At 40.5% G+C, this 20681-nt stretch overlaps 1 protein-coding gene across 1 annotated transcript in view; it reads left to right on the forward strand.

Annotated features, from left to right (window-relative positions):
- TMEM18 (transmembrane protein 18) overlaps positions 1–18633 on the forward strand; it is an 85273-nt gene extending 66640 nt beyond the window's left edge. Inside the window, exons 4-5 of the mRNA XM_086926394.1 lie at positions 13001–13094; positions 18440–18633. Of these exons, the coding sequence (XP_086782520.1) occupies positions 13001–13094; positions 18440–18538 (193 nt within the window). The 3' untranslated portion in view covers positions 18539–18633. The remainder of the gene's footprint in view (positions 1–13000; positions 13095–18439) is intronic.
- Positions 18634–20681: the final 2048 nt, after the last annotated feature.

Raw genomic sequence — 20681 nt, forward strand, 5'->3', positions numbered from 1 at the left:
GTAAATGTTCTATTTAGTCGATCGGGTGACTCGGTCAAGGTGCCCTTTTTTAAGTCTTGCCTAGTAATGCAGCGTATGCGCTGCTTGCCTTGGCGAGATCTATTGTTGTGGATGTTGTGTCCAAAGGTGGACAAGAGATGTGCACTTGCCCGGACAGCTGATGTGCACGCTCACGGCATGTCTTCTCTGGCGATCTCAGCTTGTGCCCGGACAACAGATGTGCACGCTCGCGGTATCTCGCTCACTCCCACCGCACTTTCACTTTCACCCACTCTAACAATGCCCCCTCTGCACTCATGAAACAGAGTGCTGCCTGTGTAACAAAGGCCCTGAGGACTTCAAAGTCGCAGAGGCACAACAAGGCTATAGTGGGTGGCTCTGGTAGCCAGCTCTTCTCCAAGCCATCCCTGCAGGGCAAGAGCTGCTCCCATGAAGCTTAATGTTGCTCACAGGGTGAGAGCCGCACGCACAATTTTTTTTTGTACTGTAACGGTAGCAACACAGACCGACTGGACTCTTCTAGCCTCCCATTAGAAGCCAGTGAACTGCAGGGTCTTCTGAACCACCACAGCTGTGGTTCAGGAAATAGGAAAGACCTCTACATAGTTTGCGTGAGGAGGGCTCTGTGACACCCACAGCCTTCTGAAAAAAATCCGCCACCCTCGGCCCGGCTGCCATCTTCACGCCTCCTCCCCGACCCTGTTTTAACCAACAAAATACATGTTGCAATGGAAAAAATGGACATCTTTCATCACTGCAGACTCTTATTAACTTGCATTGATGTTGCGCTCCATGAGAGTGCTTGTTTTTCTTACTGTGATCACTGGCCTACATGTTAGTTTGACCCAGCGTTTGAGTGTTTTCTGTGCAAACCCAGGGTGTAGTGCTGGGAACTCTATTATTCAATTTCCCTCCTAGCAGCAGGAGAAGGGAATTCTTTGACGCTCCCTCTCCCCCAAAAACCTTAGGCTGCAGTGAGTGTAGCCTTTCTTTTAAAAAGCCTGCTCAGGACAGTTTGAGCAGGCCCCTCTTACATATGAATGTGTGGCCAGCTTTTCCCCAGTGCCTCACACCCCTCCCTTACTTAAGTGTCCAGGTATCGATTGCTACAGCAGGCAATGTTCATTTTCCATCTGTTTAAACCTTTCAGTGTAACTTCGTTTCTGAAGAAGTAAGATTTCAGAATGCGCGGAAGCTTGAATGGCACTGTACGACATAATTAAAACAAGCATTTGCAATTCAATAGGTCTCTCATTTACGCAAGTTTGAGCTATTGACATTGCAAATAATGCCTTTTATTTTTGTTTTAGTTTAAAAAAACATAAATAAAAGACATTGTCATTTACAATGCCAATAGCTTAAACTCTTGTAACTGCAAGCCCTATTGCATTGCACATTCTTGTTGTAACAGGAAGGAACTTTCATAATATCACTCATAGGTGCTCTGTCATGTGGCCTACGCCGCAACTTAAAACGTAATTTATGACTATTGCTAAAATTGTGTCTGGGATATGTCCTAGCTTCAGTATAAAAACACAAAATCAAGGACTAATCTGACAAATCAATGGGGATTGTTGTGTGATTGAAGATGTTATTGGGCCGGGCAAGGATTAAGTATATCATATAGCCCACCTTATGGGGGAAAGAAGCCCCCCATTGAACAAGATTAAGGCATGTTGTGTCGGGGCCAGCAACAGAGTAATGTAGTTGCTGTCAGTTGCATCATAGACATGAATGTTCATCATGCAGTTTGATAATATTTGAAGCAAAAGTGGAGATCTTGCTAGCAAGATCTAAATGTTATGGTATGGCATACTGAAATGTTCTTTATATAAAAAATCAAACCAAACAAGATCATGTCCTCTTGCTCCTCCCCCTTACAAAATTTTGGGGAGTTTCCAGATTTATAGCCAGGGCTAGAAAAAGTTTTTATAAAGAATGCTGTCGCTTTGAAAAAATTCAAAACCCTCTTGCTTAAATGTCCAGTCTTGTGCAGGAGTTCTTCCCGTTTCCTATGCATCGGCAAGAGATACATGAAGTTCCTGGATTTTTCTCACACTCTTCTGGCTTAAGCATACACCTCTTTACCCCTTTCAAATGTTCAAATTTATGTGCTGTGGTGTCTTGGTGTGTATATGTGTATGTGTGTGTGTGTGTGTGTGTGTGTGTATATATATATATATATATATATATATATATATATATATATATATATGTATATATATATATATATATATATCCTACTGGCGGTCGCCAGTAGGTAGTTATAGTTAGGATTTTTTTCAATGTTAAATCTCAAAATTCTATTTGGAATAACTTTGGCGCCGGTTGACGAATCTGCCTGAACATTTCCTCAAAATGGCCTCTTTGAGCTCCGGTCCTTCCCTGAAAGTTTGGGGGGGGATTCGTCAAGCAATTCGGCCAAGCCCCATGTGAAAGGGCCTGCACGCCAGCTGTGAAACAGGCGTAATATTTGGAAGCAACAGCGTCAGAAAAGTGACGCAGTGATATCTCATAGATTTCACTGCGTCACCTCTACGACCCTTTCTTGCGTCAATACGTGCCTTTTGCATACATTACACCTGACGTAGGTATGTGGCGCAGGGGCTAACAAAGTGACACATCTACCTAGATGCGTCACTTTGTAAATATGACTGAATAAGGTGCATTATTTACAGCTCTGGTGCGTCACAAAAAGTGACGCACCGGTGGCGTTAAAGTGACGCATGGCCTCATAAATGAAGCCTTTAGTCTTCTACTCATGCGTCCTATTAAATTTATGACGTATTATGTTGGAAGTTCTTACAGATACGTCAGTATTTCAGACGTATCTGTAAGCGCAAAAGTGATGTATTGCTGGAGTGTGTCTCAAAAATTATGCAACTCCAGCAATGCATCCTTTCACATGGGGCCAGGCCCCATGTGAAAGGGCCTGCACGTCTGCTGTGAAACAGGCGTAATATTTGGACGCAACAGCGTCATAAAATTGACACAGTGATACCTCATAGATTTCACTGCGTCACCTCTACGACCCTTTCTTGCGTGACCATTGCACTATTACGTAGGAATAATGTGGCGCAGGGGCTTACAAAGTGACGCATCTACCTAGATGCGCCACTTTGTAAATATGACTGAATAAGGTGCATTATTTACAGCTCTGGTGCGTCACAAAAAGTGACGCACCGGTGGCATTAAAGTGACGCATGGCCTCATAAATGAAGCCTTTAGTCTTTTACTCATGCGTCATATTAAATTTATGACGTATTATGTTGGAAGTTCTTACAGATACGTCAGTATTTCAGACGTATCTGTAAGCGCAAAAGTGATGTATTGCTGGAGTGTGTCTCAAAAATTATGCAACTCCAGCAATGCATCCTTTCACATGGGGCCAGGCCCCATGTGAAAGGGCCTGCACGTCTGCTGTGAAACAGGCGTAATATTTGGACGCAACAGCGTCATAAAATTGACGCAGTGATATCTCATAGATTTCACTGCGTCACCTCTACGACCCTTTCTTGCGTGACCATTACACCATTACGTAGGAATAATGTGGCGCAGGGGCTTACAAAGTGACGCATCTACCTAGATGCGCCACTTTGTAAATATGACTGAATAAGGTGCATTTTTTACTGTACTGATGCGTCACAAAAAGTGACGCTCTGGTGGCGTTAAAGTGACGCATGGCTTCATAAATGAGGCCTTCAGTCTTCACCTCCAGCAATGCATCTTTCTCAACTCAACTTTTAAGGGGACGATCAACCCGTTCACATTATTTCTGACTTCCCGTTGAATTTAAAGGGAAGGCTTTTAACACTCGATAAGGTTTCATGACAACTCAAATCATATGAAAGAATTACCCGCATTCTATTATTTTAAATTAAATAAAATGAAACCGGATTATGCTCTCCTTCAAAATACGGTCCGATACGGGCTACGAACCATCAGTTGTATCATTCACGTACATTCGCATTTGATCGTTCGTTGGGTAGAGCTATAGCGTTTCCTTCTATAAGCCCGCTCTTTTGTAGGGAAGTCAGAAATAATGTGAACGGGTTGATCGTCCCCTTAAAAGTTGAGTGAACATCGTCTATACGGTATAATGTATTACGCCCATTCCAAAATTATGTGCGACCAATGAATTTATTTATCCTATTGATTTACATTATGCCACACATTGCTGAAAAATGTATGTATAATATAGCTCCAGACATGTGATGTTATGGTAGTCTGTTGGCTATGTCTATCTTTCAATGAAGTCATGTGATTTACTTTAAATAATGGATGCAAACAGACTATGGTACTCGTGAGAAAGGGAAGGCAATTCCCGAAACGCGTCGATTAGGGCTGTGAAAAAAATCCAGATCTGAATACAACTTGTGGCCTGGACGTCGTTCTTGTGGACTGTGAACGAATTGGTTGGTATATATATATATACATATATATATATATATATATATTTTTTTTTTTTTTAGCTGTTGCCCAAGCTACTCAAGCTGTCTGGTCGAGAAATTCCTTTTGTAAGCTTGCCAAAAACATACTGTGGGCTTACAGCCCTCCAATTGCTTACTATTCATTGACCTTGTCGTTATTTTGCTTGCTTATTATTCAATTGATTGCCTTCCTCTTGCTGTGTTTGCTGTCTTTGTCTCTCCTCTGGAGCTTAGCACCTCTACCATCCCTTGGCTGATTTATAGCTTTCTACTGCTCACTTTTGGGAAAATGTTTTTTCTTTTCGGTTAAGCACTCCATGAGAGGGCATGTGTGTTTTAGCTGTCTGCCATGTGTGTATGGGTGCCTGCATATATCACAAAGGCTAAAGGGACAGTATAGTTGGGTGAAAATGTCAGTTAAAACTAGAATGTATCCCCTAAAGGAACTATAACTCATTTACCCGCCATGCACAATGTGAACAACAGTGTCATTTCAGATGTTGCAGTGATCAATGATGTCATGTGGGGTAAATGGCAGTGCATGATGAGGTCACAAGTTAAAATTACTTTAGGGCACAAGTTAACAAGTGAATGTAAATGGTTTTGTTAGTTTAAAACTGTCCTAACTGACGTTTTCAACTAACTATGATGCCCTTTTAACCTGAATTAAGGTGTGTTTTCTTTCATGTAAAGTAACAAATTACAATCCCTATTTATAACATCCATTTACCTTGTTTTTTAGGTCGAGCATCAGCGCGCATGCACTGTCTGCAAGACCTTTTGTCGTCAATATCCCCACGTTTTCCCGCCTCCTACTTACCATTGGCGCACACCTATGTTTTTTTTCCTTTGGTGCCTCCTCACTTGTTCACTTTGGCCCTACGTCACGTCCGTTCAAGGCCCAGGCGCACCGGTCAATCACAGTTTCCTTACACATTCAGGTTTCAATTGCTGTGCGGGAGAACTCTTTTAACTTTCTGCCACCACTCGTCGCAAAACGCACACATTTTTATTTTGCGTTTTCATTTTAATCAGCACGGTAGCAGTGATCACGGGACATGCATATGTTATTGTGTGAGTGCTAGAACTAATTTCTATAGGTGCTGGCTTAGTCTTCGCTCTATTGCCAGACAGCTGCTGGGCGTGCCGTGCCGGGCAGACTCGGCCTGCTGTCATTTTTGTTGACTTTGTATGCGCTGCTTCCCTCTCTAGTTCGGGGCAGCTGCTGCTTCAGAGTCCCGCCAGCTGCTGGGCATGGCGTACCGTGTAGACTCAACCTGCCGTACTTTGTGTGTTTGTATATTGGTGGCAAAAATCTCCCCATGGTTATAGAGTATCTTCACAGTATGGGGCTAAATGGTAAAATACTTCTCATTTTGCGGCTCGCATTCAGGAGGTACATTACTTTGATTCACTCAACCTGCACTTCCCGCTCTTCTCCCGGGCAACCTTTGCCTCCTTATAGCTGCACCAGTAACACAGCTGCTGGCCATGGGGTGTGGTGCAGACTCAGCCCACTGTACTTTTTTTTTGTTTGCGCTACTCCCCGCTCTATATCTTGGCAGCTGCCGCTGCCTCAGAGCGCGGCAGCAGCATGGACATAGCGTGCCATGCAGACTCAGCCTGTATTGTTTGTTTGTATAATGGTGCCAAAAATCTCCACATGTTGACGGAGGATCTTCACAGTATGGGTCTCAGTGGGAAGCGATTACCCCTTCTCATTTTGTGGCTCGCATTAGGGAGGTACGCTACTATGATTTACCCCACAAAAAAACTGGGATGAATGCCACTAGCTAGAACACGATAAGCTCATTGATTGATAGAGCTTGCCTTAAAGTCGGAGGTGCATGTGAAAATGAGTTCTGAGTTCTCCCTTCATGATGAGGGATATTAACCTTGTGCCCATGTGGCAAGATTGACGTGCTGAAAGCAAGTAAATTTGGTACTAAAATGTTAAATCTCTGCTGCTCTTGTGTGTCGAAACGGTTAACCACAAAAGACTCCTTGAATGCCTCAAACTCAGAATGGAATTGGATGGCACAGTTCTCAAATGGTTTAGATCCTTCCTCCAGAATCATTCAAAGAATAATACGTTCACCTCTTTTAACAACACAGTCATTATATGAAAGTTCAGATCTTACTTCCCAGAAACTCTTAAGTTCTGAACAAATATATTTCTTATCCGGCCAAGCACTAGTGATGTAATTAGCAACACTTTTCAAAATGTTATCATCCTCAAAATTTTTCCGCCACAAAGTCTGATTAATAGGAATAGGACCTTCATCGTGAATCATAGCAATTTGAAAATCATCCCACTCGTTATACAAATCTTCCTGAATGGGTAAAGGCATTCCTGACAAAAAATCAGCAGAAACATTTTCCTTCCCAGGTACATATTGTATGTCATAGATAAAATCTTGTAAACGCATTGACATACGTGCAATACGGGCTGAAGCTCTCAGCATTCCTTCAGTAGTAAGTAAACATACTAGGGGTTTATGGTCACTCCTCAATATACACTCTTTTCCCCAAACAAACACTCTGAAATGCTCCAAAGCCCAAATACATGCTAACGTTTCCCTCTCTATTGTGGAATACTTCTCCTCGGAAGGGGTAAGAGCTCTGGACGCATGTGCAATGACAACCTCTTTGCCATTCTTGTTCTTTTGAGTAAAGACTGCGCCAAGACCTTTTGAACTGGCATCAGTAGTAATAATATTTTGTAGAGAAGGGTCAAAACAAGAAAGAGCATTGGCAGAACAAATAGCATCCTTCACATCACAAAATTCTTTCTCACACTCATTTGTCCACTCAAAAGTAACCCTGTTCTTAATTAGCTGTCTGATATTGAATGTTCTACAAGAAAAATCAGGTACATATCTAGCATAGAACTCAACTAAACCTAAAAATGACCTTACATCATCCTTAGATTTAGGATGTGGTGCAGACTTGATAGCCTCCAATAAATTAGATTTAGGCTTAATTCCTTCCTCACACAGTTCATGGCCTAAATAGTTAACGGAATGAACGCCAAATTTGCATTTTTCATACTTAATGGTAAGACCATGCAGGTTTAAGGCACCCAAAACATCTTCCAAGGCAGATTTATGATTTTCTCTGTTGTCATTAAAAACTAAAATGTCATCCTGGAAGCAAACAGCATTCTTGCAATTTTTTAAAATGTCTTGCATCACCCTCTGAAAAATGGCAGCAGCCGACGCCAAACCAAAAGGCATCCTATTAAACCTGAAGCACCCAAATGGAGTGATAAATGCTGTTAAGTCTTTGCTCTTTTCACTAAACTCTATCTGGTGGTAGGCAGCTGATAAATCTATGGTTGAGAAAAATTTAGAACCACCAGCAGAACATAACAATTCAGAGATGCGAGGGAGAGGAAATTGATCTACTACAATATTTTTGTTAAGATGGCGAAGATCAATGCAAAGTCTGACCTTGCCATTGGCCCGTCTGGCAACCACTATGGGAGAAACCCATTCAGATGACTCAATCCTTTCTATTATGCCTTCCTTTACTAAAGCATCCAATTCATTTTGAACTTCCCCTCGGACAGCAAAAGGAATATTCCTAGCTTTGTGCACTTTAGGGCATGCATTTTCCTTCAAACGAATCTCATGCTTAAAACTAGTTAACTTCTCTATTTTTTGAAAAAACTTTAGGAAATTTGTCTAACAACAAAGCTGAAATCCCATTTTGCTCATCTACTAGCATCACTGGATTTGGACTATTTGGGTTCAAAATCATACCAAGTTTGCCTAGATCAAACCAGCTAAGCACTGAGGGACCTTTCTTAGAAATATAAAGCTTTGCAATGCATTCTCTATTTTTGAACCTGAAAACCAATGTTCTAAAACCTAAAATGTCTATTCTTCCTCCTGAATGTCCTTCAGGATTAATGTCACTTTTTTCTAAATAGCTACCTAGTCTATCTACAAACAACTTTCTCCACACAGATTCACATACAATAGAATATGGTGAACCAGAATCAGCATACATGTTGATTTTTACCCCTCCAATAACCATATCGCATAATGGTTTTTTCTTAATCACAGCATCATTAACATTTAAAACTGCAGAATCTTTAACATTTAAAACAAAAGAACAGTTGTTGAAATCACTCGAGGTATCATCCTCACTGTTATCACTCTGTTCAATACACTTGACTTTCTGGCTGGTCTTACTTTTTCTGCAAGCAGAAGTAAAATGACCATATAATCCACAATTAGAACACTTTTGTTTTAAACCAGGACATGTCTTACTATTAGCCAGATGAGATTTGCTATTGCACCTGTAACATTTTAAATTACTCTTAAACTCTTCAGAATTGCTTTTTTGACTAAAATGTTGTTTCTTTTTCGAAAAATCCTTACGCTTATCGTCATATTTAGAATTAATTTTAGAAACAATATCCTTACTTACAGAGATATCCTTTCCTTTAACTTGTTGCGCACTCCTACATGAAAGTTCAGCTTTTCTTACAATAGCTACAACAAAATCTAAATTTTCATCACCATTAATCCACAGTCTCTCTTGTATACTTTCATTACATGAATGCATGACAACTTGATCTCTAATTAGATCTTCTTCTAAATTTCCAAACTTGCAGTCTAAGGCTAAAGTTTTAAGGGAAGAAACAAAATTATCAATAGACTCCTCACTTAGTTGTTTTCTCTGGAAGAATTTGTATCTAGAAATTCCTATACAAACCTTAGGAGAACAATATTTATCAAAATCAAATAAGGCTCTTTCAAAAACATTAGCATCCCCACTTGCTTGTGAAGCTGGTAGTTGATTAAAAGCTTTTAAACCTTCTGGTCCTAAGCAATGTAAAAAATACCTTTCTTTTCTGGAGGTTTCATTTTTCTGTTAGCATCTAAAGTTTCAATGTAATTTAGAAAATAGGCTTTCCACTCAATCCAAGGCATGCAAGGGGAACTCCCAGCTGCCCAATAACTCTGGGGAGGAGAAAGAGTGTAACCTTGTGCACACATAGTAATGCTGTTTTTAAAGTTAAAATGAAGATTTAACTATTAACTTATCACTGAAAAGAAATAATAAATTAAATAAAACGATGTGTCATTTAAAAAAAATAAACAGTCATGAACTTAAATTGTTGAAGGGATGAATTCTTCTCTTTAAATAGAACAAGAGCGTTGAAATATGAAGGTTTTAAAGTTTTCCTTTAAGTGGTTCGATCAGCGTGATGTAAAGTTTTCTTTTAAGTGGTTCGATCAACGTGAAATCCTTTTAGTGGTCTGATCAGCGTGAATTCCGATTATTAAACGAAGAAAGTGGCGTCTCAAACCGTCGATTAGCAAACACGAAATAACTTCACCTTCGTGGAACGAGTCACCTCCTTTCTTTCCAAGACCGGGGAGTAGCGTCTCAACCCGATAGATCCAATCACCTCTCGACTTGAAAATAAACCAAACAAGGCTCCTCATGCATAAATGTTGTGCGGCGTACAGAAAGGAAACATGAATTCCCTTCGTGTTTCACAGGCGGCAACAACATACAGGCGGCAACAACATGAAGTAGAGGCGCTTAATCACAGGCGGCAACAACTTGAAGTAGAGGCGCTTAAACAATCGAAGTAGGTGAAAGGATTTCCACAAATTAATTAGAAGTGCCAGGAATTAACTTTGTAAATCTGAAATCACGTCTGAATGACTCGAAATCCTTCGATACTCGTTTATATAAAAAAAAAAAATTGAAAAAAAAAATAAAACAAGGAGATGCTTCCAAAATGCTCCGTCCCTCGTCGCCAAATTGTTGAGTCAGGAATCACAAAAGAAGTAGCTGTAAAAGGTAGTTTAATTGTAGATAAGAAGCATCTCCCGGTGACACATCCAAAGGTATCGGTCAGCCAACAGCAACTGACCAACTAACCCTCAACTGTGGAATGGCACGATCGCAGATCGTGCCATGAACCAATACAACATATTTGAGCAATAACACACATTTGAATATATACAATGCGCGAGAAGACAGCGCGCAAGAACAGCACGCGGAAGAACGCGTGAAAGAAAGGAATAAGCATACACAACATGCGGCAATTAAAACGAGGCAGCGCCGCCCGCCCCTCCCTCAGTGAAATTGCCTCTGCTACAACTCTCTGAGGAAAGGGAGCAGAGTGGCATGTTGCGTCATTTGAGTCAACTTAGGGCAAGGGGCAGGCACCAGGAAGCAGCCGGTGGTGATAGCTTCACAGTGGCAGGCCGCTTGCCTGCAATTAACATCCTGCCAATAGTCCGATTCCTTCCTTCAACAGCACGGTGCACACTGGTAACAGGTAACCACGCCCAACAATGAAAATGCCGTCCAGACACCACAAGGAGGAAGGCAGGAAAGCAAAGCAAGGCGCAGCAAGTCGCCACATGCGCACAGCACTCACCACCACCTCTGAGGCAGAACTGCTCATGGAAGAGGTATACTCCTTCACTGGAATGAGGCACGGCAAGCCATCACAAACTCGCTGCCACAGCAGAAGCAGAACTGCTCACGGAGGAGGAACACCCCTCAGTGGGTGCGCAGATACCGCAGACAAAATACAAACAAGTGCTTGTGGAAAAAGGGTGACCCTCATGGCAGGCACTCTCCACCTCGCAGGAGCCCGACTAAAGAAACAAATCGGAGGTGGCAGACGCGCTGGTAGTAGAAACTGGGGAGAGGATCTAGGCTGTCCCCAGCACAGCTGAATCGTCGCCAATTGTTAAGAATAACGCATCCACACAGCTTGAGGAGAAGGAGGACATTTATTCAGTCTAGATCCTCACGTACCAGCTGACAAGTGAAGTCACCAACATTCTAAGGTGACCTTCACGCCAACATTCTACTGGAATGAAATGTACTACTGGGAGAAGAGGAGGAGGGGGGAAAGGAGAGGAAGGAGGGAAGGAATGAATCAAGAGTAGTCGAGAGGAGAGGTAAAGGCAAGGGGAAAAGCCAAAGTTACAACAGCAAGCGTCATAGATGACTCGCAACCAGTTTTAGTTTTTGATCCAACAAAACAAAGATTTTTTTTTTTACTCCCTCCTTATGTCCGTGGTCTCTCCCCACCCCCCTGTTAGTAGTAAGTGTGGTACCTTCTGTCTGCAATGTTAAGTTGACACCTTTCACCAGTAATGATTGTAAAAACTTTTCTCGGATTGAGGGAATAATCCGTGGTCTTTGGTCACCACAGTACCTGTAGAGGAGACAGTTGTTTGCCACTTCCATCTGCATAGTATATCTGGGCATGCTGTCCAAGGGGACGCAGATTCCTCTACAATGGAGCTTCTACGGAGACTCCTCAATATAGAATAGGCACCTACGCAGCTCTAAAGCACTCTCATACCCCATGAATCGAATTTTGTACGCAGGCAACTGCTCCCCAAACGCTGTTTTGAATTTGCAAAGGCATGTTTTTAAAAAAATGTTTACAAAGAAATTGCAGCTGCTGATGAACAATTCCCAGCCTCATTAGCATTGAGGCAAGTGACCTCACCAATGCCTTGCCTGTCTACATTGACACTTTTGTTTCTTAAAAAGCTCCTTGTCCTTATTCTAAGTCCACCTACAAAAGGATACGTAATGTGTCTAATAACAAGGCGTGATTAATTCGCTTTCTTTCGATGTTTGGAGAGTTACACTGAATGTGCAACATAGTCTGCCTGTATTTCTGCCAAAGGCATCCGGTTTCATGCCAGGGGGATATAGATGCAATGGCTTAGTACGACACTAAATAGTGCGTATATGAAAAGATTTCCTTTTATAACACAGAACGGAAAGGAACTCCCCGATAACTAATTCATGTTATTTCCATGGTTGACTCTTTGGATTCCGATGTTAAATTCCCTTGGCTACTTCCTCAACAACACACTACTTTCCAAAGAAATGTATTGAAACTATAATTTGAGCTGCTGGAAAGGATCTGTAGCCCCCTTCAAACTGTTTGCGATCTAAAGCCTTTCTGTTTGCTCAAAGCTTCTCACTCCTCTTAGCTCAAGTCCGTCTGATATCGCCCTGGTGGAATAGAAAACCGATTTCTCTCCATGGTTGACTCTTTGGATTCAGATGTTAAATTCCCTTGGCTACTTCCTCAACAACACACTACTTTCCAAAGAAATGTATTGAAACTATAATTTGAGCTGCTGGAAAGGATCCGTAGCCCCCTTCAAACTGTTTGCGATCTAAAGCCTTTCTGTTTGCTCAAAGCTTCTCTCTCCTCTTAGCTCAAGTCCGTCTGATATCGCCCTGGTGGAATAGAAAACCGATTTCTCTCATAAAAGTAGGCCCTATTTACTTTCAAGAGTCGCAAGAAATAGAGATGCATTTAAGTTCTCTTCAGTGTAATGACACCACAGGGAGCAGCAAAACATAAAACATGATGACATTAACAAAAAAACAGAACATTTTGACTAGGGATTAAGGTTTCTTTTAGAGACATATATATTTTTCATTGTTGTATTCTATTTTTAATTTGTTTTACAAGTTGTTGGTTGGTTGGCGGGGGTTTAATGCCTTATTTGTTTTGTCTGGCTTGTAATGATAATTATTTTTTCTTTTTTCAGAGTATTTTCAAAACAGCAATATTTTGATTCTGGAGGGATGTTCATTTCTCTGGTATTTTCGGCGCCATTGTTGTGTAATGCCATCATAATTGTGGTAGGTGGTTACACTTGTTCTCTTATTATTTTGTATAACTAATGTGTAGATAAGTCATACTGTACTCTGCTTAAAACATATTCGCAACTTCCTCTTCACCTTCACCTTCTCAGTGTCAAAGATACACAATCTGGCATCATGCTGCTCTTAACATGTCACTGGCATTGCTGTTCCCATCTTGTCAACCTGCATATACTCATACTCAGGAGGATAATGTTAAACGTTCATGGTATTCCCCAACCCAGGAGCTCGGAGGTAGAGCTCCTACTCGGCTGCCATCTTCCTCTGTTACCAAAGCAGTATATAATTGGCTACTAACTACCTTTATGAAAGTAAAAGACAGCCATGTTATTTAAACCACACAGTCTGCGTTCTGGCTTTTACTTTGAAATATAGTGTATTACTGAACTATAAGTGCATAGTAAAGAATAAAGCAGTTACGGTAATTCTGTAAAGGTAAGTAAAACTAGTGTTATTACTGTATATATCTATTTTTTTATACATTTGCGGAGTACTGCAGTAGTATGTAGCAAGTACCGCATAAGTTACAGAAATAATACAAAAATGTATTATGCAAAAAATACACTGTAGTATTCTATATTTGTGAAATACAATGTAGTACTGTAACGTTTTCATTTTTTCCAGTCTTTTTAAATATTTGTAAGTACAGCTGTACTTTCTAGGTAATACTGCTGACTCTATAATTAAAAAAATAAAATAAAAACATATGTAAAAAATAAAAAGACACTAAGTCCTTATATTTGTGAAATGTGTAGTACAGTGTATTTTTGATCTACATTTTTTATTTTGTGAGGACTGCAGTACTTTCTAGGTTGTACAGTGGTACTCTAACTTATAAAAAAATATATGTAAAAAATGAAAAATAAACTGTAAGTCATCCTTTTTTTTTTTTCAGAGTTTTATATAGCGCAAACTAGACCCGAATCGGGTATCGGAGCGCTTTACAGAGCACCAGTTACTTTACATGAGGACACACATTCATTTTTGTTAGGCACCGGGAGATTAAGTGATTTGCCCAGAATCACAGGATGTTTTAGCATCATTACCGAGGCTGGAGTTAAGTTCCCCAGAGCCAAGGTCGAGCGCCCTATCCCCTTTATATTCTTTTATATTCACAATTATATTTGTGAAATATAGTGTAGTAGAGTGCATTTTCAATTATTTAACATGTAAAAAAATAAATTCTAAGTACTGAGGTAATTTCTAGATATTACTGCAACACTGTAATTTTTTAAAATATATTAAGTAATAAAACTACTGTTACATATTTATTGAAAGTACCTCAAGCCTTCTTATACTCGCAATATATTACACTACATTTCACAGTAAAACCAACAATACAGACTAAGTATGAGCTAAACAATAGGCTGCCTTTTACTTTTGTAAAGGCAGTTATTAGCAATTCATGTTCTCCTTTGAGATCGGCAAGGGCTACAGTGTGTGTGTGTGTGTGTGTGTGCACAAACATCGTGACTGTCCACCTGGTCGACCAATCATCTCCTTTATTGGGAGCCTCACAGAAAATATGTCTCGCTTTGTGGACCACACTTTGTTTCCTTTGGTATCTACCTTGGACTCTTATGTGCGAGACACAAAAGACTTTCTGATAAAACTACAGAACTTGGTGTGGGAACAAGGTTATTTATTGATGGTATTAGACATCACCAGTCTCTATACAATTATTGAACACCACCATGGACTAGAGGCTGTGAAGCATGCATTAGAACAACGCCAACTACGGCGATGGGTACCTGCTTTGCCCCCAGCTACGCGAACCTCTTCGTGGGCTGGTGGGAGGAGCAGGTGCCCAGTAGCTGTACACTAGGAGGGAAAGAAGGAAAGGTCATCCGCTGGCATCGGTACATTGATGACCTTTTCCTAGTGTGGAAAGGCGATTCTGAAACAGCCTATGAATACATCAATGTCCTGAATAGAAATACAATCAATCTCCATTTCTCGGGAACAGTAAGTCCGGTGGCAGCGGACTATCTGGATCTCAAGATATATGTAGAAGAAGGACAACTCCACACAAACCTTTTCAGGAAAGAAACTGCTGGCAACTCAACACTCTTTGCCAGCAGTAGTCACCCTCCCCAATTGATCAACAGTATCCCCTACGGGGAACTGTTGAGGCTCCGTAGGAATTGTTCAAAAACATCTAACTTCGAAGCGGCTGCTTCGGAATGCATATCCCGATTTATGGTCAGGGGTTATGGTGAAAAATTATTGAACAATACCTTAAATAGAGTCAGAAGAATAGAGAGACAGACCCTCCTGACCAACATTCCTGACCATGGGAACCGTAGAGGAATACCAGGTGATAATAAGGGAAAATTTAGAGTTATAACTCCCTACTCATCAGGAGCCGAAACATTTAGAGCTATGTTAAGGATGAATTGGCATATTCTCCTCACAGACACTGTGCTCAAAGAAGATCTATCATCCCAGCCACTCCTAACTTTCAGTAAGGCCAGATCTATAGGCGACATGCTGGTGACCAGTCATTTCGAGAAAATGCCCCGAAAAAGTAACACCTTAAGGGAGCAAAGAGGCTTTTACCCCTGCGGCCGCTGTAAAGCGTGCGCAGGAAGTAAACGAGTTCTTTCCTACATCATACCTGACACTGGTAGAAAAATGTATATCAACAAATTTATCACCTGCAGCACGCAATATGCTGTCTACTGTCTGCAGTGTCCTTGCGGCTTACGCTATATTGGGAGTACGATTAAGGAGATCAAGCTCAGAATACTCGAGCATATGAGAGCCATTGACAAAGTGGACCAGGCTTATCCGGTAGCTCGCCACTTTGCGGAGGCCCACAACCGAGATCGGAGCAAGCTCCAATACTTTGGCCTAGATGTTGTACCTCCTAATATACGCGGCGGTGATCGCTTACGTAGATTGAGGAGACTTGAGTCTAGATATATCATAGATCTCACAACTAAATACCCCAAAGGTCTGAATAGTGGGGAGGAGATGGCTTTTCACCTGGGGAAGTAAGCTTAAAAGATCTGTTAACAATATGAGAAGCACATTGATCCATGATGACAGTCCATTCTCAAAAAAACTGTAATTAGAACTTCGTGAGTGTCATGTTTTTGGATCGACTGTACACCATTGTATACATAAGCTCTTGAAACTTGTTTGATCTATGTCATATGATGAGAAATCTGTGAGAGACCTTTCCATGCCAAATGACCCATATCTTTTGATCGGTTTTAGACCTTTCTAAATGACTGTACAATGTACTCTGAGTTTGAGAATTGCAGAATACTCCTCCTTCTTTGGATCTATATATGGGTTTATCGAGAGAGACTCTCGCAGATTATTATTAATATTATTATGATTTCTTTCACTGTACCTTTGATTTTCATCACACTTTTCTGAGAGATTGATTCTTATAATGATACGTGATGTTTAGATTACATTTAGTCTAACATGTTCTCTGTTGCTGCACGTGAGGCATTTCACTACAGGAATCCCGCATTCTAGGTATGAGTAACTGCTGTTGAAATGTTGTTGAAACATAAGTCTCATATTTGGATTTAATGCATTTGACTATGCACTTTATATAAGGGGACATTAGCCGATCCACGGCTGTATGTTGTTGTCCAATTCAGGATTAGTATGTGACATATACCATACATATAATATGGCTGTTGCCCATTAGTGGGCTTGAACGCTTGCTTTATCTCTTGTTCAATGTTAATCAATGTGATCCAAAATATACATTGCAAGATGGCTGCCTCCATTCAATGTATGGTGCGAGTCCCCTTTCTATGTCTATGCTCTAGTGGATGTGGGAGTGAACAGATGATGTTTAAAAACATGTCGGGAGTAAACACACTGCATCACACACTGACGAAGGCAGAACGCCGAAACGCGTCTGTGTGCACCCCCCTCGCTGAATAAAACCTAAGCGTGTTGAAACCCTCCACCCTCGAGTGCTGTTGTGTTCTTCTACGAGTCTGGAAGGATTTTGGAGCGTTATATATATATATATATATATATATATATATATATATATATATATATATATATATATATTTACCGTGAAATTACTGCGGCCTAACATCTCATTAGGTTTCAGTTCCTTTTAAATTTAAAACTACATAACCAAATTACATCTTCTACCAAAAAGAGTTTACTCTTTTCCTGTCACTTTTCATTAAAATCTGTTCAGCCAGTTAACCGTAAACAGCTAAGTACAAACTGTATGGAAAATGCATTGGTGGAAGAGCGCATTTTATGACAAACGCCTCCTTTTTTCTTTGCAACCCCTTAATGAATCATCATGAAACTTTGTGCCATTTGCCAATGTAGAAAATTGAATAGGTCTGCAAAGTTTTGTGGAGGTTCACCAAATGGTGGCAAAGTTATTAGCAAGCAAATGTGCATTCCTGGTGACCAAAGTTGTATACTTGGCACACTCATTGTCACTGGAAGGAATGAAACTGGAAAAATATTTGCTTGCAACAATAAGATTGGTGCCTATTCCACATAACAAGGACGAATTACAGTCTTTTCTAGGGCTAATCGAGTATTACTCGTAATCTGATCAAAACTTTGCTAGCAAAACGAAGTGTTTGAAAACACTGATGACTGTTTGAAAACACTGACGGAGAATTGATTTCTTGTGGAGTGCGGAGTAACAAAAACGTTGTGATAACATAAAGAAAAACATTTGTGATGCAAGCATCCTTGTACCGTTTGTTACGGAAAATAACACAGTTGTAATGGTTGATGTCAGTGCTACTGGCATTGGCACAATGTGATCGCAGAAGGTTTGCCTACCTGAAAGAACTGTAGCCTTTGCTTCACGCTCCTTGACTGCTGTTGAGCATCACCATTCTCTCATCGAGAAGGAGACCTTAGCAGCAGCATGGGGAATACAATATTTTAGAACATACATATAGGTACATCAGATTACTCTCCGTACTGACCATAAGCCTTTGTTAGAATCTATTATCCTCAGGGGAGCAGAGAAGGGTTCACCAGGGCTAGGGAGACTTGCTTGTTGATTCACATCCACGAATGAAGAGGTCTCAGTCCACTTTGGCTGGCTCATCATCGCCAATCTATGGTAATTAAAGGTCTATCACGCCACCAGTACCTGTGGAATGGTTTATTGGTTCACAGCTCTTCATTGCGGGGTGCTCCTCTCTCCCGGCAGCAAGAGCTGCCATTCTGACTGTATTTCAAGTGTATTATCTTGACAATAGAATTATCAGTCATAAACATTCCACACACCCATGCTAATGCAGTGTTGTGAAGCATACTGTTTCAGAAATATTGATTTTACCTATTTTATTTTTACTTTTCAGATTAATTGGGTTTGTAAAACATTACGAGTAATGACTGAACTCAAGACGCTACAACGGAAACGGAAAGCTGATAAAGAAAAGAAAAGCAAAGCAGAATGAATGGGTCATATTTCTTGTATTTTAATAATTGTACCTGTCCTTGTAGTAAATAAGTTCATTAAATGGATCTATAATATATCCACTTTTGTACTGCAGATATACCTTTAAATGTTCAAAAACATGAGTTACTTGTTTCTTTTAAATGAGTACTCGAGGCATTGTTTTGTATGCCCTGTGTTGCATAACTTAAATTGGGGAAGATTTTTGCTGCGAGTCTGCTTAGAAAGACGTAGTGTTTAAAGCTTCATAGGTTGTGTGGGAGAGTGGCAGTTTTCCTAGTTTACTAGGGTGAAGGCACCAGGTTTTATGCATCCTATCGGGAGACGTACTTAATTTAGAGTGTTTATGACTAGTTTCTCAGCTTATCTTGGAATCCGGTTTCTGTCATGAACGGATGTTTCAGAGTGGCAGGTAATACCAAGATCCCTGGAAATTCGCTAAAGATCAGGGAGAGAAAGTGCAGGAATCACAAATGGAGACTTTGAATAGCTGATTTGCAGAGGCTGCAGCACAAAATTATTAGGTGAACTTCCAAGTCAGACTAACACTAGAACCAATCAGAGCACGTTCTGGAGGAAAGTAAGGCACTTCTATAGGAATTTAAGAGGCTGCAGCAGTACAAGCCTGTTGCCTCCCCTCTGCATAGTTGTTTGGTTCCTTGATGATCGCTCAGCCGCCATTTTTCCCTTCCCACCACTTTTATCGGTTTTAACCATTCCAATTTTCTTTTGAGAAGTTGGGACTTGAAGACATACAGGTCCTAAGGTCACACTGATTAGACCATTATCAGGATGTATCATAGACATGAAAGAAATTGCGCCCCCCCCCCCTTTGAAATTGTGTGCAATAATGGGAACAGCTTGTTAGGATAAGCACACTGCGCTGTATTTATATGAATAAATTAGTCTAGCGACCTACGTATTGCAATTTGCATTGCCCTGATTGATAATAATAAAGTATTCTATTAATCATATTGGATATGCAGTGTACATACATTGACATGAAATAGTAACTGAGTGTGCTGTTGTCTCTATATAATAGAGTGAATCTGTCCCTATAAGTAACTGTTTCCAAATAGAATTTTGCATACTGAGACATTGTGAAAATCGTAGTGTGTGCACTCTGTGTCTTTGTAAATCAGCTGAAGATGAGAAGTTAAATTCCAAGGAAGACAAACTCAGACCTTCTTTCTAACAAGGTCAGTACATTCTTCTGAGTAATTACCTGTTATTTACAGCCTTCTATAAAAACAATATATTACCACATTTTGTTTTCATGCTTAGAAATGTGAAATATGCCTAGGTCGCCAGGCCTTCTCCTCACTCTTTGATGTGTCAGGTATCGCTATTATGATGAAATTACTACTCTGTGTAATCTCATTGATGATAATGCCTGACACTAAGAGGTAATATTAAATATACATTTTAAATAATGCCTAAGTAAAACAAACACAACAGGTGAAGTTACTAGTGTTCCCTACGCACTTTGACATAGAATACACTATGCCTGGCGGAAAGTTGCCCTTACTGTCTATGGTAACTTAATTGAGCAGTCTTGATGCAGTATAATGGTTTATAAACGAACAAAAGAGAGAGCAAGGGATCGTGTTCACACTGAGTGAATGGAGAGTACTCCTGTTCCCCTGAGTATCAATTAATTAAACAAATGGAGGAGTACCACCATAGAGAATCAGAAAAATTCCTAATGGGGTGTGTAGAAGACAAAAGGAAGGGATTTATCCTTTTGTAAAAAAACCCTCACTCACCAACCTAGTGGATGCTTCATCATCGGGGTCCACCCTGATGACCTAACGCCACCAGGGTGTGCTACAACACCTGAATTACAGTGGAGCAGGTTGTGGGTGTAAAGTACAAAAAAAGGTGTTAAAAATTGTCCTGGTTTAACTTGCTGGGAAGATACATTTTATTTACAAGCAACTGGACAATGTTAAAAAAAGTGATGAGATACTGTAAGGGTAGTTATGACCCAAAGTATCTATTTGACCAGATCACATACATGGATACATACATACATAGATACTTTGGGTCTTTACACCCACAACCTGCTCCACTGTAATTCAGGTGTTTTAGCACACCCTGGTGGCGTTAGGTCATCAGAGTGGACCCTGATGATTAAGCATGTC

This window comes from Lissotriton vulgaris, chromosome 6, assembly GCF_964263255.1.
Source record: "Lissotriton vulgaris chromosome 6, aLisVul1.2, whole genome shotgun sequence".
Classification (NCBI taxonomy): Eukaryota; Metazoa; Chordata; class Amphibia; order Caudata; family Salamandridae; genus Lissotriton; species Lissotriton vulgaris.